Source organism: Helicoverpa armigera, chromosome 3, assembly GCF_030705265.1.
Source record: "Helicoverpa armigera isolate CAAS_96S chromosome 3, ASM3070526v1, whole genome shotgun sequence".
NCBI lineage: Eukaryota > Metazoa > Arthropoda > Insecta > Lepidoptera > Noctuidae > Helicoverpa > Helicoverpa armigera.
In genome coordinates, this window is record NC_087122.1 from 74,633 (window position 1) to 101,115 (window position 26,483).

The window sequence follows — 26,483 nt, forward strand, 5'->3', positions numbered from 1 at the left end:
CCAATCAACGACATTGCTCAATTATATAACGAGACGTGGCTAATTGATATTCCTGCTCAGATTCCACTCAAATTATAATAATACACTTTACACCGAAATATTCTCTCCGCATGCAAGCTCGGATGTTTGTGAGAGGACACGCTACGGGATACTTCGCTCTAACGTTTTCATCTAGTCCCAGAATAGTAGAACATTTCCTGATTTGAGGACAAGCTGGATTATTAGGCGTCTCGAGTACCTGTTTGACTATTTAAATAGTGAAGAGATAGTAACTAGTGATGACGACCGCCCACCGACTGTTCCTGCTGCGCGCGGCAACTGAGTCTGGTATGTTCTATTTAACAATTACTAGGATTGTGTTTCATCTTGTATTGGGTCAATGTTTTTTCTTTCATTATTTCATATTTACTAGACATTTTGAATGATTTTTCAAAAGTAATTCCTTCGATACTAGGAACGACTTTTCAATTCAGATGACTACTTTCAGTTCCGACTGTAAGTGCTTGAATCACGTTCTTAAATCATTTAACGCGGGCGACGTGCGCGAAATATCCAAGCGAGCGCGAGCGGCGCCCCTCCTCACCTATAAATTGATATTAAAAGCCCGAATTAAAAGTAAATTGACTAACTGGCGGCTCAATTACTGCCGCCACTTGTCGACTCCATTTTGCTCTGTTTATTTAATGTTTTTTGAAATAATTCCCTTCTGTCCAGTCGTTACAAAACTTTATGGGCATATTCATCGTATATGACTCAAAGTAGGTACCTAGTACTAGTACAACAAGGAGTACAAAGGGGGAATACATTGGTGTGGAACACAAGGGATTATATAGGATAATCCCATGGGAAACACCGTCATATGTACTCAAAGGATGCAGACAATTGGTGCACACTACACATCGAGGAGTACCGTGAACGTGAAAGAAGTGTGACGGTAAAAGTAAAATTGTTGTTAGGGCGTGTATGCTCGCAGTGCCCACTAGGCAAGATCAATTCGTTGCTGTGTTGAGAGATAGTTCAGTACCTACGCTTAAATTAAATCTTAGGTTTGATTGCAATTATTTTACAATGGGTAGCTATTTAAAACTAGCTTGAACTAGCTTCTCCCTTAAGTGAGTTTAAATTGTGCAGTTATTTCAGTTCAGTCAAGATTGAAGAGCTTTGAGGAAACAGTCACAAAGTTGTGTGCTATCAGTGTCCCGGGACACCGCACTACCCGGGCGTCCGAAACTACACATAATCCCGGAGTATCGTAGCCGCAGCACTGTGCTGCCGGCCAAAATGTCGCCCAGTTCATGTTGTGTAGGTATTGTGTGTTTAAAACTGTTTGTATTTTCGGCTCTATACGAGTATCATGACACAGGCCTAGAAAACTCGCTTTTCTTCCTGAGTTTTTTTCGGTTTCTGTCTCAAATGGTGAATAAGTGATTAACATATTGCTTCTTAACCACAAATGATTATCTTTGAGGAGGCCCTAAGAAATTCTGTATTCATTGTAATCCCCTGTCCGGTGTCGCGGAGGGGGCGCCTATGAGCCCCTAACATGACCTCTAATAAGATTACAGATTTAATGCGGGTCGTAAGGGTCCGCCCGATCTGTGACCCCCTGAGCACTCGCAGCAAAAATGTACCAGAGGTGCTATTAACATAATTACCAACGTTAAATATTCAGCTCAGGTGCCTTGCAGGATATGCGCCTCACACATACACTATGTACCATTCTACATGATATGACTAACCAGATGTAGCGTTATATCTACTTAGAGCATGCAACGGCGCATGCCAAATAACTTATCTATTTCAAATATACAGATTCTGAATGAATATTAGCAGCTTTCGCTTGTCGTTCTCGCGACGGTAACTGAGCTAGTAGAATCACTACTGAGCCGCCAGCATATCAAGTATTTAGATCCGTTTCATTGAATATTTCCCTGAAATCGTGACATCGCACGTAATTACATCCCTCCGCCCCTCGCCCCGCGCGAAGCGGGTGCGAGCGCCGCTGTAAACTTACACGAATAAAAACGTAAGTACGCCTCGGCGCGCCAACGTTTGAAGTTTGTAACCATTTGAATTGATTAATTTCACGGGTATGGCCGAGCCAACAGTAAACTCGAAGAAAATATGAATTTCCCCCGCGATTCACTCAGTCGGAGTAGATTTATGTATTTGTGCAAGTGTGAAGCGGCGTCTTGTTATTGGCGCTGCTCGAACTTGTAACTGCGACCTTATCGCAGCAGGACGCGGCGCCACACCACACTGAATGTTCTAAATTCCAGATTACGTAAGTCAGTCTTCTCTAGTACAATACGCGGAGCTCAGTAACAAATGGACACACGTGCCCGCGTCACCGATGACGCATAATCGAGCACTGTCGAAGGAAATGAGTCGGTGGGACTTCATAAATCACGGATCGGGACTGGAATGCTAAGAGGAGCTGTAATACCAAATAGATGTCAGTTATTCCACCTTGTACATAGTGTTATGTGCTTAGACATAATCGATGCTGCGACATAATGATGTTTAAAATGTGGACATAGTGCATGCTGGCAGTGCGGCCGATGAGATATACATAACTTATTATTGCTGTGCTATTATATCTTGCTGCTCCCTGCACTACTGCACACTGCACTGCCAGCGCCTCTTCATATTTAATGCATGGAATTCAACAGTAGGTATTATACACATTTAAGAGTTTTTATTTAGTTGCTTGGTAACGTTAGTAAAACGACACACTTTCATAAACAAGAAGAGGTAGATGTTAATGAAACGCACTCAATAAAATGAACTACCATAAATACCAGCATCAGCGCGAGTAAAGTTGTTAGTTAGCAGAACACAACAGCAGCTATTAGTTAAATCAACGAGCACTTCCATGACGAGTCAGTTAGTAACCGCAGCAGCCTGTAGGTACACGTACTACGTACTACTGGAAATGCTGCCACACAGCCAGACACTTCGATAAGAAATTCGTTCACTTGGACGTGTGTGAAATAGAAAGAAGCGATTAATAAAACGTACAAAAGTGACCCTCGTCACTGTAACACTTAGCTTCGGAAAAACATTTCTATTTAGCTCTTGTCGCCATAAAAATAACATATTTACTGCCTTTACAATATCGAGAGGTTCCAATTAATTCGAGTGAGTATTGAAGCACAGCAGTAGTGTGAGTAGTGCCGGCAGCACTGCTCGTTGATGGCGCTGAGCCGCGGCCTGGCGACAGATGAATCTTATTTAGTGTCTGGTCGTGAGTGGAGCGCGCCGCGGTATAAATCACGCGGACGTTTTATAGCATCCGTTGTTTTCCCGCGCTAACGAAGACACACACACATTCTGGTTAGTGCACGCGACACGCGACACGCAACACGCGACACTCGGGGCACACCTGCGTCGGAAAACATCCGCTGGTATATCTCGTCACAATCTGGCGGAACACAATAATAACACGTTAATCATTTGCTTCGTCACACGCGACACATATCTTCATAAACGAATACTTCGGTTTGGTAGAACTGAGCTTCAGGTGTTAAGTCGGCTGCTAAGTCTGTCCGGGTGCTCGCTTGTCGTTAGTTATCTGTATTGCTGTAGGGATCAAAGGCGGCGTCTGCGCGTAGATGATAACTGTGATTGATCTGTAGCGAGCGGCGCCGGCAATTACCCAGCCACCCCGTGTTGTTATTCCAGCGCTGATTGACTTGGCGCTACTTCTCCGTTTCATTAAACATTACGAGATTCGGAAGTTTACATCCAACTACAAGATAAATACCTTTGTTATGTCAGAAGGACGCCTTAATTAACATTTGAGCAATATCGGAGGCAGAGGTACATAGCGGCAGTATTCTCACTGGCGGTGGGTACAGTTGGCGCGCGGCCAGGCTCGCGAGCCGCCGCCGTCACGCTGCTGTGACGCGTTTATTTGAATAAATGCATGTTCACAACTTTTGAACTGTAACTTGGGTTTAGAGCTCTATCAATTTTACTAAAAATATCGACTGAATTTCTGAATTCTGAACTGGTATGAGTGTACGAGAGCGACAGCGTGTACACTGCAGGCCAGGACTTGTTTGACGCGGAGTGTGTGTGGTGAGGACGACTACACGACAGCATATCGCTAACAATTGACATTTTAATAATACAGTTGTGTTGGAGGCTTTCATAGAAATCTAATCGGACTTCAGAGAATATTCGCTGAATCTGTCCTCGTTTCAATGACAAAGAGGACAAAAATAACAAGTATTGGATTCCAGAGAGCGAATACATGAACGTTTGTATTTAGTGAGTAATGAATGTTTAGCTTAGTTTGTAGCGCAGTCGCGGACGGCCATACAGCATCCCGCTTTTATCTCCGGATTTACAACAAATTGGTGTTTTGGGCGCGCGAGCTACCCGATTAATTCAAAGCACGCCCATTCGCTCCAATAAATATGTTAAAATGTTCCGTGACAATGGCTCGGTGCCGATTTCGCATCGCATTTTCGAGTTGCCAGCGTTTGTTGAAATTGTTCGCGCCTCCCCCCCTCCCCCGCGCCCCTCGCCCCGCGCCGCTACGCAAACAGCGTCCGCGCGACTAATCCGACAGATCCGACGTTACACAAGACGACGATAAAGCATTCACGACGGAGCCGGAGACGCGCGACGAACATAGTGTTATGTAAATGTGTGATAGTGCGGTACTGACCGACGACGTGCAGCGTGACGAAGAAGGAGCGCACGGGCTGCGTGGACACCTGGCACTCGTAGACGCCGGCGTCGCGCTGCTGCGCCCTTGATGTGCAGCGTCCAGTCGTCCGTCTGCGCCGAGTGCGTCGCCTGGAAGCGCTGGTCCGACGTGTACGTGTAGCCGCCCACCGTCAGGATGTGCAGGTCGCGATGCCGGATCCACGACACCTGCAACACAACACAGTGCCTATAGCGTACCAGTACTCCTCTTACTATCTTATACATTCACCAGCTTCGATGAAACTATGCTGAAAAGGCAAGGTTAGCTATTATCTAAGTAGAGCATATACTTGAGCATCTGTCGGTCCGACACGATAACTGCTACTGAGTTTTTGGACATTAACAAGATCAATAAGATCAGCGGCGGCAGAGCTTTCCTTGCAAACTGTTGGCGCGTTCACTCGTTCATTCACTCAGTCGCTCAGTCGTTCACTTGCTACAGCTATTTTTAGGAACATTCATCAAAGCTAACAAAAGACTTTCGGCTGTGGCGGCATTCATCACGCTCAAACGTCGAGAAACCGAGCCCGATCACTCAGCAAGGCGTTATTGAATGTGAGCTCAAAGGGCACCACGTGGAGCACGGACCCGCAGGGGCCAGGGCCCGCCGGGGCCCGGGAGCCTGTTTGAAGTATTTTTTGGCATTAATATTCGTCGGCGGTTGTTTTAGGCGCGGCGGCCATTGGCATGCAAATCAGCCGTCTCTATGAAAATTGCGAACGGCTCTTTATTACTCATTCCTTTTATTTACTGTTGGCGTGTAGAGAGCTCCCGGTTTCAGCTCTTTAATTATCTCGGGTGCGTTAAAACTCCACGTTTTTTTACTTAATTTACCCGTTGAAATTCCTAGTACATTCGGAACTGATATCTGATTATGCGAGCCTTTTTCTTGTTAGCCCGTCTGAACAAACCGGCTTATCTCAACGTTAAGAGCTATTGAAATACCGGGAACGATGACGTCACCGGCGCGAACCTGCCATCTATTATAAACGGAGATAAATTAACACTAAAGTAACCGGTTTAAAAAAGTAACCGTGTTTTACTTGCACGTTAGTGTGCGTGACCACGCGACGGTCACTGCGTGGTAATGATATGTTTTACACAATATCAGATCTTAAATGTACATTTGTATTTTAAAGTTTCAGTCATGATATTTGTGTTTTTATTTAGTTAGTTAAGTAGTTGGTTTATTTAGTGTGTTAGTCTGTATCTAGTGTATGTTATGGGTAGTTACCTGAAATAAAGAATATTTAATTTAATTAATTTGTCGATACTTTCGAAGTACAAAGTTGGTGCTATTACAATGTATACTCTTGGTATAACATAACGCATAATCGGTACGAGTTGGTCAAAGGGTCTTAGAAAATAAAAACGTAACATTGTCTAAAAGTAAGAATGTAATAAGAAGTGGTAGTCGGTAGGGGTCGTTCGTCGTTTGGCCCCACAAGCGATTGGCACCGCGGTGCCAATCGACGAAGTAAAATTTTTGAATAGGTCGATTCGCCCCGCGGTGCCAATCGACGAACTACCCATTTGGAATGGGTCGGTTCGCCCATATTGAACAGTTCTTTTTTTGAAAGGGTGATTGCAGCAAAGGAGATAAGCAGTTTTTATTATAAATTTTTCAGTGTAGTATCATCACCTACTGAAGTTTTATCCAAGTGGTGTACTTCAAAACCGAAAAAATGCATTATTGCATCTGAACTTTTGAACTTTTCTAGTACCCAGTGTTATCTCACAATGTACTAGGGCAGCATAAAATACCTGAAGTAAATTCCTCGGGGCGTCTGTGAAACCGCGTGGAATAGCTAAATATAATATAATAGAATAATATTCAGAATATTTTCGAAGTTAGCATAAGCACCCATTACTTAATTTCATGAAATCTGGTAGTTGTGAAATTTTCACAGCTTGAAATTGTCAGGAGGCAAAAGACTTAGATGTTTTTCATAATTTTCATTAAAAACTCAGTTAATAAGTCGGTAATATAAAACGACTTGTTGAATGCAATAATCAACATTACAATCAGTCAACTGGAAACTTACTGTGCTAACCATTACTCGGAGACCATAATTTTACCGACGTAGAATCTTTAACCCTCTGCTCGACAAGGTTTTGACATATTACTTTACCGTTGATTCGGCGGGATATTTTGAATCGCGACATGGAAGTCAAAATTTGTACTAACTTTCAACACATGAATTCTAAGTCCGTAATGCCTGACCAGAAGTATTTTAACTATAACTTTAGAGCTCACTTATTTGACAACAATGTGCGAAGGTCAAATGGGGTCAGTTAATTCAGAAAAAGATAATAATTACGGTGTTTCAAAGTCTATCGAAAAGTTAGGCATTTCAAATTTGGTGAAAACTTACCAATAAATAATCGCATCACTTTCTCAAACACAACACAAACGTCTTATTTATAACATTTTCAATCTGTTGCAACGCATTTCGTGCTCTTATTTATGTTCAATAAATAAAAAATCAGCACGTAAAATACACAATAAAAATGAACAATTTACAAGATCAAAGTCACAGACACAAGAAGTAGAGTTTGGAATAGAGTATTTTTTTTTTCAATCAGCGGTGTGCATTCGATACCTAAATCGGATATTTATTATAAATAATCGAATACCAATTTTATATATATTTTTTTAATAGCAACTTATTTCAATTTTATTTATTAATTTTAAATTATAGGTTCAATTTGTTTTGTTGTTAAGAAATAAAAATAAGTTTTATGAAAGTTTTTAGCATTAAATTTTTAAATGTATTATTTATTTTGGTGTTGCGTCATTCGTAATAATATTTATCTTGAATTGAATTTAATTATAAAATTATTAAATAGATTCTTTATTTTAACGAATCAGATCATTCGATGCAAAACTTCTATCACCGTCGCCATCTTGTCTATGCGCCTTCAAATTAAAAAAAACAACTAATGTAAACAAACATGGCGAGTTCGATCAGAATTCCCGGTAATTAAGATTGGATTTTAAAAAGCATATTTCTAACGGGATGCTAAATATGAAAGGTTTGAATGCGTAAAATAATTTAAATTTATTTAGTTATTTTATTTATTTAAAATAAATAATATTCTTTTAAACCAAAAAAAAGGTTTAGTTATTGTGCTGGCTGTAATAATGCTTTTCTTTTTCTTTTATTTAAATTTGGAATGAACTGTCATAATTTAGGTCACGTAAAAATAATTCTTTCCGCCTTTCTCGCATCTCTAAACACGTTGTATTATTATAACAAAACTATGTCTCAGGCTACGACATCTGCTTGCTTTTGAACCGACTTTTCAAACAACAAAAGAGGTGGGCGCATGTTATGTCGGGCCGGCTACACCTACATAATGAAAAGAGTCAATAAAGACGGCTCGGAGCTATGGAGGTGCACGAATAAGAACAAAGCCAAGTGCAACGCAACTATAAAATTGAAGGTAAATCCGAGCACTAAATAAACTAAATAAATAAATAGGAGCACCTTGCTTCTCCCGTCATCGCTGCCACTGTAGTGAGGCTGCTGAACCACGGCCTGTCGTGCAGCCATAGTGCGGGCTATTGCGTGGCACGCAAACATCAACGACAGTATACATCGCGCTCTTGTTGCTGTCGGGGTGCCAGCTGCACCAAGCGGCTTGGCGACGACGGTAAGAGACCCGACGGCATGCCGTTTTCCTTGTATAGTAGGCCTTTAGTATGGGACGCAACCTGCGTCGATACTCTTGTGCCGTCCCATCTTGCTAGTTCTGCGTACTGTGCTGCTGCTGCCGCCGCTGCAGCTGCGACCCCAAAGATCTATCTAGGCGGCTGGTTGACGCCGTCCAACGAAGTAATGCTGCCAGCCTCTTGGGTACGCTCCCAGTTGACAGCGATGAGGATGAATTTTTTGATGCTATTTAGTTTATTTAATTTTTGTTTTGACTAGGATATTTTTTTGTCTTTATCCTTATTGTAAACTAGTTGACCCGGCGAACTTCGTACCGCCTAATTATTGGAGGCATATTTAGTAAGTCACAAACACACGACACAATTTTTTTTTTTATTTACTCACCGTTTAGACCTACCCTGGACTACGACAAAATTTTAAAACCAAAATCAGCTCAATCGGCCCAGCCGTTCTCGAGTTTTAATCAGACTAACGAACAACAATTCATTTTTATTTAGATAGAAGATAGATATGTAAATAAAAAAAGATTTATTTTAGGTGAATCCTTATGTGATCCTCCATGAAACCGTTCATAACCACGCCCCCAAAGATGAAGCGGAGCTAACAATAGAGGAAATGAACATCTGTTCGGAGAGTGCAGAAAAACATCAATGTGCCGGTCACACAAATTTTTGAAGAGTCCTTACAGACCCTGCAAGATAAAGGACTCAATTTGCTTAAACCACTGCCCAATTTTCGGAACATTAAAATAAATTGTACAGGGTTAGAAATAAGTCGCAAGGCGTCACCAAACTCCAATTTCACAAAGCCTGCGATCTGGAAGTGCCTACAAATCAAAATTTGTTATTTGCTGAATACAAAGATAAAAAGAAGCGAATCCTCGTTTTCGCAAAAAAAGAAATGATTAAATATTTGAAAGAAAGCTCAAAATATTTTATGGACGGCACGTTCAAAATTTGTCCAAAGTGTTTCTGCCAAGTGTACACTCTTCATGCAGACATTGGCAGCAATGAAGAGTATGTAAATGTGGTTCCCGTACTATATGCATTGCTTCCCGATAAAACAAGGGCTACATATGAAATTTTATTTCAGATGATAAAAGCCAAGTGAAAGAATGGAAGCCTACACACATTTCGATGGATTTCGAGGTAAGTGCCATTTTAGCAATAAGAAATTTATTTCCAGATGTTAAAATTGTTGGATGCTATTTTCATTTTAATCGTAGTTTATGGCGAAAGGCAAAACAACTCGGGCTGAATAAATCAAAACTGTCTATGATACATGTTAAACTGTGCACGCAATTAGCACACTTGCCGCCAAACTTCTTAGATGAAGGGTGGCTATATATAATGGAGGAAAGTCCAAAAAGTGCTCAAGTCACAGCATTTAATGACTATTTTGTTAAAACGTGGCTTGAGCATGATGTTCTTTCCTCAACGTGGAATTTATACCAACAATTTGATAGAACGAACAATATGGTGGAGTCGTGGAATGCACGAATAAAAAAAATTATTCCCCAACATCCTAACATTGCCCAATTTCTGGGGAATACAAAAGATGCCAACTACTACTACGGCCAAGTTAATGTCATGGGTGAGTTACGCATCACCAAAAGAAAACCAGAAACGGTAGAGTTCAACCGAAGAATAAAAAACATTGTTCAGGAACTAGAAAGTAAAAAAATAACAGTCGGCCATTGTCTAGAAAAATTAAGATTTTAAGTTTCTTTCTTTTTAATTTTGAGTTTCATCAAAATCTATTCAGTATGTATTGCGTTAAAGAGTTACAAACTTCCATAAAGACAAAACTCTACAGACAGAGTTGTGTTGCTGGGAGTTTGTTCCACCACTCTTCTCAGCAAAAACACCTAGGAAGTGATGAAGGGCGGGCGTTTGGGTGCTGTCTTTGTAAATTTGACTTTCAAAAAGTGCTGATTTTCAGCTTACTTTGAATAAATGACTTTTTAATCTTTTTATCATACATATATATTACTAGCTAGCGACTTAGTCCGCTTTCCGCGGGAGCTACGCCCTGTATAGCCTATCTATTTATCCTTTCGCTTTAAACTTAAAGTGAAAATAACATCCAACTAATTAATAACTTTGGAAATAAATCTTTAATTGTTAAAATTGTACTTCCACCGAAATGCATGAAAATTTGTGTAAGTAGGTTTACATTCTATAACTTGTTTTTCTCATTTGAATAAAAGTTTCATATGTGGCCTTTATTTCATCAGGAAAAATACATGGAGCACGAATGAAACCACTTTATAAATGCCTGATTGCTACTGATTAGTATGGACAGTGAAAACTTTTCAGAAATTGTTTGGGCAAATGCGGAATATGCCGTCGAAGTATCTTGTCGTTTCGTTCAAATATTCCATCATATCCTTTTTTACGAAGTGAAAGCTTCGCTCCTTTTTTTTTTGTATTTCGCGATTCCAAGTCAGGCACGCGAATTCGGGATTGTTCGAAAGAGTTACCGCGGCCTTGGTACATAGTAGGCCTACGACGGAACACGACGGTTTTAGTCAGTAAGAGTCGACACTCCCTCACCGCTGTTAACCCACAGCGGGAGGGGTCATTTGATGATTTTTGACGTTTTATTAAAAAAAAAAACAAGCAACAGTCGGAGGATCCTCCTTTTTCTGGGAGGCATGAGCTTTACTCTCTGCTCTCATACCTTTACACCACCGTTTACATTAATATAATCGCGATAAACTCCTTAAAAGTAGTTAACTTTTTTCATCACTGCACATTTTGCAAGTAGCTGCGCAGAAACCAAAAAGTGTTTTTTTTTATATATGTATATAGAAGAGAAGATATGTAAATAATTGTACAATACATAAATTACCTATTTGACTTACACTTATTAAATGTCTAGGTTACAACGCATATCTGTTTTTTATTTAATTTACCAAACGTGACTTATTCTCGACAAATATTTTTATGTTGTCAAAGAATAATAAGGTACCTATCACATTCACAAATTTAGGTATCATGTCAGTAATCGACGATCACTTTCCTTGAAGCGGGTGTTATTCAGAATATTCAGAATATTTTCGAAGTTCGCATAAAATACTTTGTCTAATATACGGGTAGTCACTAGTCAGAAGCCAGTAACTCTGACACCAGTCTAACCAAAGGGTATTTATTAGGTTGCCCGGTAACTGAGTTGAGGGGGTCAGATAGGGCAGTCGCTCCTTATAAAGAACTGGTACTCAGCTACATCCGGTTAGACTGGAAGCCGACTCCAACATAGTTGGGAAAAAGGCTCGGATTATGAAGATGACTTTGTCTAAAATGCTGAACTCCTAGTACCCATGATACGTTAAAATAATCTCAATTTTGAAGCAAAACGTAAATAATGGATAAGAATAATTTTACTTATAATATTTCTGATGAAAATTATGAAAAAGATCTAAGTCTTTTGGCCTCCTGATGATTTTGAGCTGTGAAAATTTTCACAACTACCAGATTTCAGGAAATTAATTAAAATAGGTCGATTTACCAACGTTACTTTCTTCTCATGGTAATCTGGCCCATGCATTTTTGGCCGAGTTTACTAGCCAACTGTTAATGAACCTTCCCTTGGTTTCCCCCCCTAATCCTTTTCAACACAATTCACTCACATTTACACTTCTGCTCTCCTGGTATATGATGTCAATTTTCGTAGCGACAGTACAAATAAATAATTGGAATAGACAATATTCGAAATGAGTTAACCAAATGTTTTGCTAAGTGGTGCCAATCGACCTATGCTTAAGATACCTTGGGCCATTCGCCCCGAATAAAACAAAACAAAATCCGTGGTGCCAATCGACCCATTCAAAAATTGTGCTTCGTCGATTGGCACCGCGGTGCCAATCGCTTGTGGGGCCAAACGACGAACGACCCGTCGGTAGTGCGTCGCACTCGGCACACTGAGCGATGTAGTACAGTGCTGGCGAATTATCCGCGCAGTATGTTCTTTATTAATGTAAGTTTGTTGTAACGTGACGTCATCAAGTTACTTTGAGTTTTTCAGCGTCTGCGGTGAAATGGAACGTAATGAACATACTGGCTAGACGCATTAATTTGGTAGACATTAGATCGCAATCAAGGTACGAGCGTTATGTTATGGTCTTGTTTAGATATCTGTATCTAAGGTCTTATTCTTTTAGGTTAACACGATGCAGTTATCTGCTAAATCATATTTACTGCACATAACATAAAACAATCTACTTTATGCTGAGTGGAATAAATATAATTTCATAGTTTAGGTAGTTATCAAGCTACCCAACTTTCCTACGTTCTCTCGTTATATGATATTACGTAGATTTCATGTAACTAATATTCTAGACAGTATCTCACGGTACTAGGTATGTAGATACATTACAAACTTATTGCTGTGCTCAGTACACCTGACAAGATGTTCAGAGTGATGATACATTTGGACGTGTAGTATTGAATGTAGGTCAGTCAGTGGCTGTAGCGTCAGGTCTACTGGACGTCAGCGGTCACCCTGCCAGCATTAGTGATGCACATCAGGGGTGATACGCACCGGGTGCGATACTCGCAGCTTTGTATCAATCGTCTGCACTCTGAAAACTTGCTAACTGAGCGCTCATTCCGAGTTTTGTAACTTTACATCATTTGGATACTACACTTTCTTTAATTTGCCGGATAATAACGTTTACCAAGTTCGCGAGTAGCGCGTTTATAATACGGCCAAGAACCGAATGCTGAAGTGACATGTCGATGGTCGGAGAGAACGCGTGCGGCGCGCGCGGAGGGCGGCGCTCGCGATGACATTCCTCGGCCGCTTCACAAATACCCGCCAGTTAAGAATACCCGCCGCTAATTAATTTGTCAGCTTTAATGAATAAACAATACGCCTTCAGCTGCGACCTTCTACGGATCTATTCATTTGCCATCATTAGTCAAAGGGTCGGACAAGTTTATATCTAAGCGGAGCGTGGGCGTGGACCAACGTTGGCAATCGTGGGCTACTGCGAGTTTGCGAATAAACTACGGTCATTAGCGTTTAGTCGTATTTACGTCGAGCTCGATATAACCTGCGTTAGCATTAACTGAATGGCTGGAGCGCACAGGTCAATGTCAACGGACCGTAAAGTCACTCCAAAATAAAACTGAAGGTGAACCTCACCGAATGCTTTACATAAAAGTACACACGAACTAAGTACACGTGTACACACGGTGTGTTGTGTGTACTGTGACACGTTACGCTCAATAAGTGTCAACACGTAGCGAGTCAGTGCCGACTGATATCAGAAAATCATTTTTGTAGAGCACGCTGACAGCAATCTGAATATTGTAAGTTGTTATTACAAAACACGTTAACCGATGTCTTGAAACGTAGTGTGTAGAACCAGTATTAAAATTACATCAGTTGTCAATAGTATGATGTGTCGTTCATGTTTATTTATTTATTGTTTATTGTTGGCCACTACAATACATCGGTAACATACAGTTTGTATTGTAGAGGGTTACAAAACGTTTGCTGTTGCTACTTCGCTCCCGTGTGAAACATCGTCGGGCTGCAGCAACCTGTGTGTCGCGAGCACGGCGCGTGTGGCTGGTGAGCACGACGCGTGAGTCTCGCGAGTACTACGGTATACTAGTATACTCGGCGCGACGCGTTCTGTTATTAGGTTACGTTCCTCCGACGATACGCACAACTGAGTCTCGGATGTGACGAGAATTTTATGATTTCTTATGTTGTACTAACTATATAGGAAGTAATATGTATAACACATAACAACACACACAGAACAAAATGTCTGCTTCACGATACAAAAGTTAATACGCTGAGGTCAAAAGTTGTAGCCACCCAGTGAACGGTTAGTACATTTAATTATAATAGTATTTGGTATAGATATTGAGATGCTGAGATTCCGGAGTAGGAGCGTGTAATTCAAGTAAACATGGCTTGTTTATATCAGTCGGGTGACGGCGAGATGACGGCGCTGGGTCGGGGACTGAATAATATTATGTGTTTTGTTCGTGGTCACGATACAATACAATAGCTGTGACAGTATGCCACGAAGCGTTGCCGATGATTTTAGAAATGATTAACACAAGGTCAAGTTACGAAGCAATATAAAATGATTCCTTGCAGTGAGATCACGCAGTGGCAACACCAGTAGTTGACATCCATCAAAGTCATACAAGTGTCGACAATGCGCGAGATCTTTTTAAGTTGTATTTACTTACAGTAAGAGTAACCGCATGCCTATAGCATTCTTAATTTTAATTTCTATGTACACATAGTTCTGTATACCTAGAATGTGGGTATTACCTGGTGTATATCTCGCGCTACGTGCATCGCGCGGCTCTCAGCGGGAGATCGGCTTCCAGTCCCCGGTGGCATACTTTATGCACTTTGCAAGATTTCAGTTTTAACTTCGCTTTACATATTGTTCGTTCAGTTTTCAAACTGATATTGTGTTTCCGCGGTTTGTTGGTATTATAGTGTTCTTCGCAAATTGTAATTAATTTTCTTTTGTTGTTGGTGCCTTGTATGAGGTTTTAAAGGAAGTTCGAGTACAAGTGTGGAGTGCAGGGACACTAGGAGGCAGTTAACAAGTGACATGGAGGCGATATCGTCAGTCCCGGGCGACACGTGCTCACTAACAACACGCAGCCAGGCGAGCGCTGACAACCGCCGCCGAATACTAACGTGTCGCGTGTGTGTGCGTCTGTATATGTGTGAGTGTGTACACACCATTTGCCATTCACGAGAACACGATAAACACCGTGTGCTCTCCTGTGCTGATGTTATTTTCAAACAACACTGTAGTAGTTATAGGTTATTAACAATATGGCCCATATTTGAGTTTACACCCTTAAATAAAAATGTTTGTTCCCTTAGAACTCACCCAGATCTTATTTATAGAACACCCACTTCGGAAACCAATAACTTCATTACGATATGACAGACACACATACACACTCATACACATGAAATCAGCACCACCGAGAGTGATATCAGTCATCCTAACTATCAAACAAACATAATGACATTTGTGTCAGCGGTTAACCTTTTCAAAAAGTGTGACATCACGCCTGACACGGCCAGCACGAGCAGACATGATGACAACTATGTGAAAAGTTTGTACGCGGCTCTGAGATATAGCCAACTAACAAATATAGACAAAAAACTACTTCATCTACTTCTGTAAGTATTTATAGCAGTACCTCTGTCAAATAAATATGCGTAGGTGTTCAACTTTGTCCAACACTTTTGTTCACTGACACGAGTTACTGAATAAATAAAGTTACTCAATACTTGGACAGTTGAGCGCTTGCTAAGAATATGCCTGAATTCAGCAGCTGATAAACGATCGGTCTCTTTTGAAACCAATAATGTATGTGAATCTTTATATTTACATATCCGCTTTATGAATTTTGTTAGAGACGATATGTGGTGTAAGAGAAGGCTAATAATACACACTTTTCTGATATGTAACTGAACTGAAACTATAAATATAACCTCTAATATTAACCGATAACATTTATCTTTTCGGAAGGTTTGTCACGTTCGTCAGTAAAACGTAAAACTGTGAGGTTTAGCGCGCCGTGACGTTTTACGACTGTTACGTTACGTTATACGCATGAAATATTATTATTTTAATAGTGCTGGCAAGTGTGAGAACGTGACCGAACGCCGTGCACTTCAGCACTCACACACACACACACACAGGCACGCACACACGCGCGTCGAGCTCTCCCGCTAGATTGATATGTTTTCAAGTGTTTAGTTTGGTGTAAATGTTGAAGTAGTTACGCAAACTACATTCGCAAGCAATGTTTGATTTGATTTGTATTTATTAAAAAAACGTGTTTCATGTGAGGTTATATTTGATATTAGTAAATATTTGCGTTTGCGTAGTGAAGTCTATGTTACAACCTGCAAGCACTGACATCAATTCATAAGCTCGCCCCGCAGCCGGACAGTGCGCCGCCTTCACTCAGTGTACACGACTGTTACTGTGTCATTCCCGACAGTGCCCCGGAGCTGAAGGTCGGCCAAGTATGCGTGACGTCATTAACGGAGGCTAACTGCACGTCAGCGCGGTGTCACGCCGGGAGCCTGCAGCCTAACTACCAGTTAATTATAACGATACTCGTTTGATTTGCGTCGTGACGACATGAGACAACAACGCACTGTTTATTTTGTTTAAGAAACTAGTTCTGAATGCAAACACAACTGGCAAGATCAAAGGTGTAACAAAGCAACGTCGATGTCAACTTGATAAATACACGGAATTTATTAAATTGTATTTTATGTATTACGCAGAACGTGAGTTTCGTTATATGGTGTATTGCAAATTCTGATTAAAATATTGAATGGTGACACTAACAGAAGGAGTCCAATGCTATAAGAGTTAGAGATAACAGTTTTGTATTAGTAATAGACAAGCATATGGTTAAACTTGATTTGTTTAGCTTTAAATATATTCGGTGACAAACTACACAAAAAGCCGAATGATAAAGTGTATCGAAACATGCGCGCCGTGTGACGGTTCTAAAAGATTATAAGTTCCCGTGCGAGGCCGCCGCTGATAAGGAAGGCTGAACACGGCGCGTGTACACCGTGTGTCGCGCGATGTGTCGCGGACACACTGGCGGAGTGTCAGCTTGTGACGGCACGACAGTGCCCTACACATTACATTACGTATAGGTACATTACATAAGGTTTGAATATTTACACCACTCAATGTAGATAAGTAAATAACTTCTTATCTCATCTATGTGTCAAAAATAAAATATTTTTGTTTTCAGATATAATATCTTCTTTGATTCGACTTAATATTTTGTTTTATAAAGAAGTCCACGTAAATTGTCACTCAAAAACCTCTTTAGTAAAATTGCGAGCTTGAGGTCTTAGCCGCAATGAGAAAAACCCCGAAACAAGCCCCAGTGGGAGGTGGGGGGGAGTGTGCCGCGGGGTAATCGACTTACTTCCGCTTCCGTTATGGCCAGTCGGATGGCTCGCTTTTGTAGGTTTTACTTTTGAACCGGCGTTATTTCTGCTAAGTCTGCATACTGTTGTGTTATCTAACTCACGTAGATGCGAGGTCATCTCAACGTGTCGCGACTCATGTTGCCACCGGCTCATAACGCTAAACAATTATTTTGTTTATCTTGTCCCAATGTTAGCCCGCAGTAAATTTAATTAACAATGTAATGAGTTAGCTAAACAAATCAACATATTAGAGCAAATATAAATAACATTACAAACAAATAGCGTTGAATGGAATGACAACATTTATTTAGTGATGAAGCAGCGGCAGTGTATCGGCGCGAGCTCATCCTCCATGCACAATGTTGTGTCAGCATGTTACTGAATAGTTGACAGCCTCGTTTGCATGTAACATTCGCTAAGATGGCCGCTCCCAGCCTACCACTGCTACGTTTGGCTACGCGTCTACGAGGGGCTACGGCGTAGCTCGGCTACGAACCAGTTGTGTTTATTGATGAGCTCGCAATAATTCCCGAGCTCGTGTAGTCCGCTACGCCGTAGCGAAGGCCTCACACAACTATATTAAATTACTTTACTATATACTTTTTAATTCATTTTATATACAATATGTTTATATTTCTTGTAGTCAGGTAAGGTAGTAAATGGCGATGTAGATTATAATACGTTAACCAAATACATTGTCCAGATTGTCATAAAAAATATTAATTTTAAAACATTGGTCACATTAATGTGAATGTAGTAACATGAGAGTGCATGACCTGACACATCAGTCTTGTAATGAAGAAGCCCGAAACTGTCGCCAACCCTTTGTAAACGTTTCAACTGGTCAAGTGATAAGACAAGAGGCTCTGTGTCACCGGGCGACGGCGGGGTGAGGTCGCGGGGTATGACGATGTCGATATAACCAGTGTCTCTGAATGGCAGCGAGTCGTTGTCGCGCACAATGCTGAAGTTTCACTAACGAATCAAATGAGCGAAGCCTTCCATTGTAATGCAAATGCCTCGGATTACGTTCCGCCGCTACGCACAATGCTCGTCTCGTTACACCGACTTATGTGGACTTCATCTCACTCAATATATTTTATTTATAGTGACACAAAAGCCTTCATCAATGCAATACTTATGATAAGTCGCCAGATATTATTTCCAGATGCCAAATATTTATAAACTGAAGAGAAACTGAGCTACAAATAGTGAGCGAGATTCATTAAACTATAATGAAGCAGTGCCGGGACAATCCCGGAAAGTCGCGGGACTCCGTGTCACGGGACTGTACGCAAGTCAGTTGCGGGAAGCGCCGCCTGGCGCTGAGAGTAGCCACCGCAACACTGCTTGATTGCGACTCGTAGTCTCTGCTACGACGTAGCCACGTAGCCGCCGCTACGAAATCACGTAGCCTGGCGTAGCCGTTTGCAAAATAGATTGCGACACTAAGTTTGTGTGCATGTCTGTCTGTGTGCTCACTGGTTCCATCATGTAAGACGTGATGCATTGCATGCATGATAAGTTTCATCGAATGACTTTTTAAATGAAGCGAAACAAAGGAATGTAATTATTGCAGGTAAAGTTAAAACATGACTGTGTGAGTAAATACTCGCTCCATAACTGAAATGAAGCGCATTTTGACTGTTTTCGATATTATTCTGGATACTTATTAATTATTCGCCCTTACATTTGAGTGAGCTACGTGGAAATGATTATTGAATTTAAATGCAGGATAAATGTTATACAATTATACCTTTTTTTGCATCAATTTATTATTAGATAAGTACGTTTTCCATGAAAAAATTAATGCTACTTTTGTTTCTTTTAGTTATTGCGAAACAAAACGTCATCGCTTTACACAAATTATTACATATAAGCATTGTAGAAAAGTCCCATGATCAGCTGTTTATATGTAGTTGAGTGCTCGAGTAGTGCTCGACGCCGGGAACTGAACGCTAACGATGTCGCAGCTGAAGTCTATCAGTAAGCGAATGTTTCAACACTTGCTTCGAGTGTCGCGACGAGCTGCACAGAGTGCACAGGCGAGCTGCACAGGTACTCGCCAACTAACTTCATTCATTACTTGCAATCTTTTGATTTTATTATAGTGAAGAAATCGACGACGCATGGAAGGTAGGGTACCTTCCTTTCTTGTCAATTGTTTGATAATTGCATCATCAGCTGGTAATTAATTCCATATAAATGTGGTAAGGTTTGACCCGGATTGAAATAAAAATAAGTCAATAATACTTTGTAAAATATTTCGCTACCAATTAAAGACGTTATTTTGTGTCAGCACCATTAATAGCGTTTGTAGACGTTTTACAAAAACATCACATTAATGAGCCAGTAGCTACAGAGCCAGTACAGCTTGCGCCGCGGGGGCGCCCGCCGGGGTCACTGACCGACACTCACTACGTGTGATGTCGACCTCACGCACTTCGCACATCACACCAACTCAGATGGAGAACTTACTGTACCGTGAAGTCATATATGTAAGTAGGTATGAATAAACGGTTGCGATAATTCAAGCTCAAACACGTGTATGATGAATGAAACCATTTTTAATGAAAATATCTTGTTTAGCCTTGTAAACAACATGTAGTGTGTAAGCCGACCTTACTCCCGACCTACCTATACAATGTACTTAGTACTAAGCTTAGGTTAATCAGTTCAGTATAATATACGCCTTAGACATAGCACCACGTCTCTATCATTTCATCACCAATAATTCCCCACATTGCAAACATTTTCTCGTGGTCTGCTTCGTGCTGACCTCAACGTTAGGCTCAGGTTATAAGGTTAATTAACGTAAAGTTTATATGACTTAAGTGATATGTTGTCAGTATTGTAATGATGACATCGCATGACACGTGGCGCCGCGTGACGTCATCACTCCCGCGCCGCTGTGAGAGTGCACGCATCATTATGTTTAATGTTACGGTTATGAATGTAAGATTGTCGTCATTCAGCACTGTGTTACAGTGCGTTCATGTTATAATTTTAAGCTTTACAGGCGGAGCTTTTCTATCGCTGAAACCCTTTTTGATAATAATGAAAGGAGGAAATATATTGTTTGCCTGAGTGGCTGAGTCAGTGATAATGAACCACTTGATGTTGCCTGCAGTTGCAGCAGCAGCAGATATTGGTGAAGCGCGAGTAGCGCCACTCCGCGAGTATCGCCGGAACTATCGCGATCACTAGAGCCTGAGTGGCGGTAGTTACGGATCATGTTGCTTACCTATACTTAACTTAGCTGATGAAACAATTTATGTATTTTCGTTATTATGTAATGTAAAGTAAACCTACAATTTTAATTTACTTGTCTCTAAACTTTATGCTAATGAATGCAGCTTGGAGCGCTCGTGATGTACGAACCTACCACAACGTGCATCCACGTAAGTTCAGTATGTTCACGTGTCCGTGCACCGACACAGCGACTCGGAGGTAATCCCCTCTTAATTAGAGACCCTCGCTCCTCTGATGCGCCAAGACACTGCTCCAACTTTTAATAGTCCCCCCCCCCCGAACTTGACGCGCTGCTGACCTTGTGCTGCCTAGTTACGAGGGTGAGGGTAGAGCGAGCCAGGGGGTGCGCGGGGTGCCGGGAGGGGGGGGGGTAGTGGTCAGCGCGACATTAATCTCCATCCCTTTGTTGTGTATGGTTTTTAATCGTGAGTGATGTTTTGTTGACAAGGAAATGTGGCTTAGATGAGATTGGCCCCTTGCTATGGTATGTTACAGGATCAAGCTGATTAAAATTGACTGCTACGATGGAGAAATTGATGAAAAGCAAAGGGAGAACTGCTGACACCAGAGTAAGTGAATTTTCTCTAAGTCATTACCGTACTTTTGACCCAACTTGCCATCGTTTCACCAATAAAAACAATACGAACAATTGTTAACCCGAAACAATTACAAGGAACCCATTTCGGGGATTATCGTATAAATATAAAAGCAACAATATGAAGAGATAAAGAGCAACACAAAGGCGGCTGGCAACACCACGAGAGGAGCCATTTCCCTTTTTAATCGAACCATTAATATTTACGACGCTGAAATATTTCACTCTCATTTCAAAATACGTCGTTAATCGCTGGCCCCGGGTCGTGCTCTACACTGTACAGTAAGTACACACAGGAACATATCAACATAAAGCCTCTCAGATTGGCACTCATGTTGTTACTAGATTGGAATACAATAAAAGTTCTTAATTATATAAAGAACATTGTTATTGAGTCTATGTAAAACTCTATTGATCAGATGATTCTTCTGTATATTGTGATTTTTTGCTGTTTACAAAGTTTTTCAAAACTGCTGTTTATATTTGTGTGCATTTGAAACATCCATATCAAATAAAAATTCCCTCACAGTCCCGCACTCGAGCGTCCGTGACAATCAGATGAAATCGTGTACATAATAACAATACAATCAGGGTAGATACAGCGTTGATGTAATATGTATTGATGGCTAGTTTTCTTGGACACAATGCCATTATGTATTGGCGTCTGTGACACATGTCAGTTGTAATAAAACACGCGGCTATCAGCGACCGTCGAGCGATGAGATAACTTGTACTCGTTAGCGCACGCCGCGCCTGGAACTTTGTCACACCAGTCACATGTGTGCAGCACTCGCATTACGAAGGTAATCAGTGTGTGTGTGTGTGTGTGTGTGTGTGTGGAACCAACTTACGTATGATGGTACTCAGCAATACCACGTCAAAGTCCGTTCTATTGGCGCCGACTGTAAGGTTAGGTTAACATGTGAGTTTCTCGTGCGTAATCTCACGGATTACCTCAGCATGTGATTTAAAGGTTTTATGTACAAAACAAAGCCTCAACTAAGTCCAGAGTGTGAAAATAAATTCGTTAGGGTTGCCAACAAGAAGCCCTTTTATAGCATCACGTTAAATTGTGTTAAATACGAAGTTGTTTTTGGTGAAAGTGCGCACGTGTGCCGCAGTCGGGAAAATTTACAAGTTTTGGATCCCTCGTGAAGGGCTTCGGTAACGGCGCCACGTGTTACAGTGTTCAGCAAGTTCACTTCATAACTAATACACGAGGAGGAAGATATTGTGCTAAATATAGAATAGAGGCGATCACTTCATCTTCGTGGAGTTTACTTAATCTATGTTTGTACATATATATTGTGTGTGCATGTAATCCTTTCTCAATCATGTTCGCGTTTGAATAATAATCGTTATGGCAACAACAACTAACAACGCTTCTTGGTTGCAGTTGAAGTAACGTACAATCCTTCATAACTGAGAATTATTGTTAACCTAACCAAGTCATGCTCTGCTGTGATTTTAACCTTTAGAATAACTGCAGGGGCAAATAAATTAAACATCATCACTACAATCTTGTTATCTCAGTGTAACAAGAAAGTCCTAGCAATGATATCGTCTGAGGTCTGACCGTCACGTGTGTGCGAGCGTGTTCACTCCGCGCTCATCACTCATCACACAATGTCACGGAGGTTAAGTGTGTTTTTAAGATTTTCTTATTCAAATTGTGTGAGTGCGGAGTGCACCTTCCCGCCGCTCATAAGTCGCGCTAAGCCCTCGACAAATCACGCGCCATTCTATTCCATTATGACGCAAAAATAACCTCTTAAGTAGAAAATATATTGTTTTATCTCGCACTCTGCTACATTGTACTCACTTCAGCTTAATTATAAGTGAATTTGAGTTTATTTTAAAGAATTTCAATATCGCGTCGGAGTTTTTTTCCAAGAAATCTGTTTCAGTAATGGTTTTAGTTTAAAATTTAAGTTTGGATGCAAATTAGATGTGCTATTCGTTTAAATGACATCGGCTATACCGTAACTTTATACTACTTATTTCATTTGTGCTACAACTACTAGCGGTTAGTGTATGCTTAAATATCGAATATCTACATATCACAAAACGGCCAATATGTTCGTATAAAGAAGAAAGTTCGATGACCTTTGGCGCAGATGTGTTATTTATATTGCCGCTCGGAGTGCGTGGCGCGGGGACGGTTGTCTCAAGTGGCGCCGCGACTCACGACACTCACCACTCTCGCAGGTATTCACTGCTTTCACACTTTATATACCGTGTCCTGGGACAGCTCTTCGGAAATATATAGATCTTGCTCTATTTCAGACATGAGGATTTATAAAATGGTTGAAATAGAAATCTCATTCCAGAGGTTCTGTATTTACACATTTATTTATCACAAGAGAGTAAATGCTAAAATAGTTTTATAAACATTTCAAATAAAACGTGTATGTTAATGTAAATATAAGTTAATTCTTTTGTTCTTGTTTTAGTTACTTAAGTGGGACTATCCTTAAGAGCACTTAACCTATTGTTATGTGAAGAAGTGTTTCTGTAAGTACTAAATAGCAAGGGTTATATCGAAAACAAATTTAGATGTAATAGAAAAAAAGATAATATTAAAAGCGTGCGATGTGTATCAAGTATAGTGACAAACTATAATAGTAAACAATGTCTCGGTGTGAACCTGTGTGTCAGCGAGTTAGTGTGGGTGAGCGCTTGAAAACATAGTAATCTTCAAAGAGTAAATATATTATTTATTTGAAACTATTACTATTTATATTTGAGTTTCTTAAAGTTTTATGTAAATATGTGTATAACTTTATTATGTTGATATTGTATTAATATTTGTGCGTAAATAATAGTGCATGCAGAGATTAACACATGTGGAGACCCCGGGAGCCCCGGCGGACAGGCGCGCCTGCAGGTAGCATCGACATGAGCTCCGCTTTACATCACAAATTATAGGTTGCTGCGAATGGGAAATAACCTCCCCTCAGCAGGAGCCTCGGAGCTCAATAAATATATTTCACAAGTTGTTTGAGTGCGGCCCACTGAGGGAGTCAATGTTCTTATTGCTTTCCTTTGCGAATATTTTACTATGGCTGAATTATATTGGAGGAATACTCGCGCCGATGTACCGCAGCCGGGTCTACTTTATTACATAACAGGTACTTCGCTCACGTACACTGAACTAAATTAGATAAAGATATACAACTTTCTCAAGGTTCAAACGTAAATGTTCCGACCAATAAACATAAACTAGTTTCTGCCTTTTTCTGATTACTCCAACATTTCAATTTGTAGTTTGCTCATAAACCGCCGAATATCTCGCCGCAGTAGAGAGAAATGTTTTTTGTTGTTTTTGTGAACGTTGAGCTCAATCAGTTTTAAGACTAGAAAAGTTTCACTTGTAACTGTTTTCGGAATGGCGCTCCTATTCCTCCTTTTAGCAGATTACTTTCAAAAATGAAATGAGTCGAGTCGTCGTGTTTGTCTGTGTGTCACTTCGCGAGCGTTAACACTTGCGACTGCAGGCGACGACTTCAATTTATTCTAATTAATGTTTAGAAGCGAACAAAGAAGTTCTCGCTAACTTTGTTTCAGTTTGATTAGTAGCTGTAAGGTCAATCAGACTGTATGTTAGTTGAGCAGCCGGCGGTTAGGTTAATTCGCAGGCAGTTAGTGTAGTCCAGACGCAGACACGCTTGACGTGAGGGCGAGGTCGCGGAGGCACGCGCCGCGGGGACAACACATATTACATACTAACGTGTCAAGTGTCACATTACCTTAACGCTGACCGCACAGGTTTAATATCGTTATATTACCTTAGCGACTAGGGATGTACTCTGCGGCTGTGAGGCTACACATTACATCCTCTCGCTATGTTTTGTTTCATAACGTCCGGCTCACACCTGCAGCTTCGTAAACAGACGTAATCCTTTGTTTTTGTTTAGCGGGTCTTGTAATCAATTACGTCGGCGTGAGGGCAGCGGTCGCCGCGGGTAATGAGCTCGTAAGATAATATCGAACAGAAACAAAGTGAGTAATGTCCCCCGGAGGCGCTGATTATTCACCCGGGAATGTCTTCATTAGTCCACGTGTATACCATCCATCTTTATCATCGTGATCTTTTTAACCGAAACGAGATGCGCCTAAACTCCGTAACTCATGATTACTTATTGCAATATGCGGAAATGCTAATATTGAGTGCCTATCTAGATATTTAATTTTATGGGCTCTTCCATCAGCAACTGATTGGGCATCAGCATTCAACTGTAAGTTACTCTGTGTGAACTTTCACCGTTATCTCTTTATAGAAATACATTAGCGAAAGTTTCACACGAGAGCTCGGCTTGTGGCTTAACAAATAGGCTTTCGATATTCGATGTAACACGAGCACACAGTGTGTGACGTGTAGTGACGTCACTAAGGTCGGGTTCACACTCCGCGAGATACAGATGAGCCGCGATTTGTTTCATGTTTATGATATTTTGTTCGTGTCGTTCACGGACGCTGAGTACTCCGACCTTGATGTGGAAACAAAAAGGCTTTTTCTTAAACAATATCTCAAGACATTCCTGTCATGATGCTTTATGCTTGCTATTGTTATAATCCGGGTCAGTGCGCCGGTAACGTGCTTCATTCATAAACATTTAAGATTTACCTTTAGGTACATAACTTAGTTTTTTTTACGATTTTAGAGGTTTTTAGTTCAGATGTTCAGTAAGTTTTTTTCATTAACATTCTTCTTCAATACTGCAGTCGTAAATAAATAACCCAATACAGTTTTTTTGATGACCCAACATCATACTTATTTGGCCAAGGTTAGCTGTTAAACAGACGCCATTATTATTAACAAGTTTCCTCATCTCCTGCCTTCGACAATGTTCTCAACAGTGGCCAGCTATTTGTGCAGTCATTATCCAGAAGATGTGCAGTCTCCCGCCATTATCTGCTTGATGACGTCATTACTACAAGGTGCATGCTATTTGTTCTCCTAAAAACAAACGCCGGCCATCTCCTCACACGAAAGGATTAATGACTCGTCGAGCTCATGAGCCACCAGATCTGTCTTCATTTAGCAACGACTGGCGTGTCACTGTATACACAGTGTGTATGTGTGAAGGGCTGTTACAATGTAAATAAAGTTAATGTTAAAGCTTCAGTCTGCGTGAAGCGTGCGGCACGGCGGCGGCACGGGAGCGGCACGGGAGCGGCACGCAGCAGGCAGCGCGGCGTCTATTGTTGCGGCACATAATGCTAACATTACAACTTCTCGTTTTTTCTTTAAACCCTACTTAACCCTT

The 26,483-nt window shown here is 40.9% G+C and overlaps 1 protein-coding gene across 1 annotated transcript in view; it reads right to left on the reverse strand.

The window, feature by feature from the left end:
- LOC110380628 (zwei Ig domain protein zig-8) overlaps window positions 1-26,483 on the reverse strand; it is a 136,375-nt gene that overhangs the window by 29,921 nt on the left and 79,971 nt on the right. Inside the window, 3 exon segments of the mRNA XM_064043438.1 lie at window positions 3,386-3,424; window positions 4,679-4,767; window positions 4,769-4,887. Of these exon segments, the coding sequence (XP_063899508.1) occupies window positions 3,386-3,424; window positions 4,679-4,767; window positions 4,769-4,887 (247 nt within the window).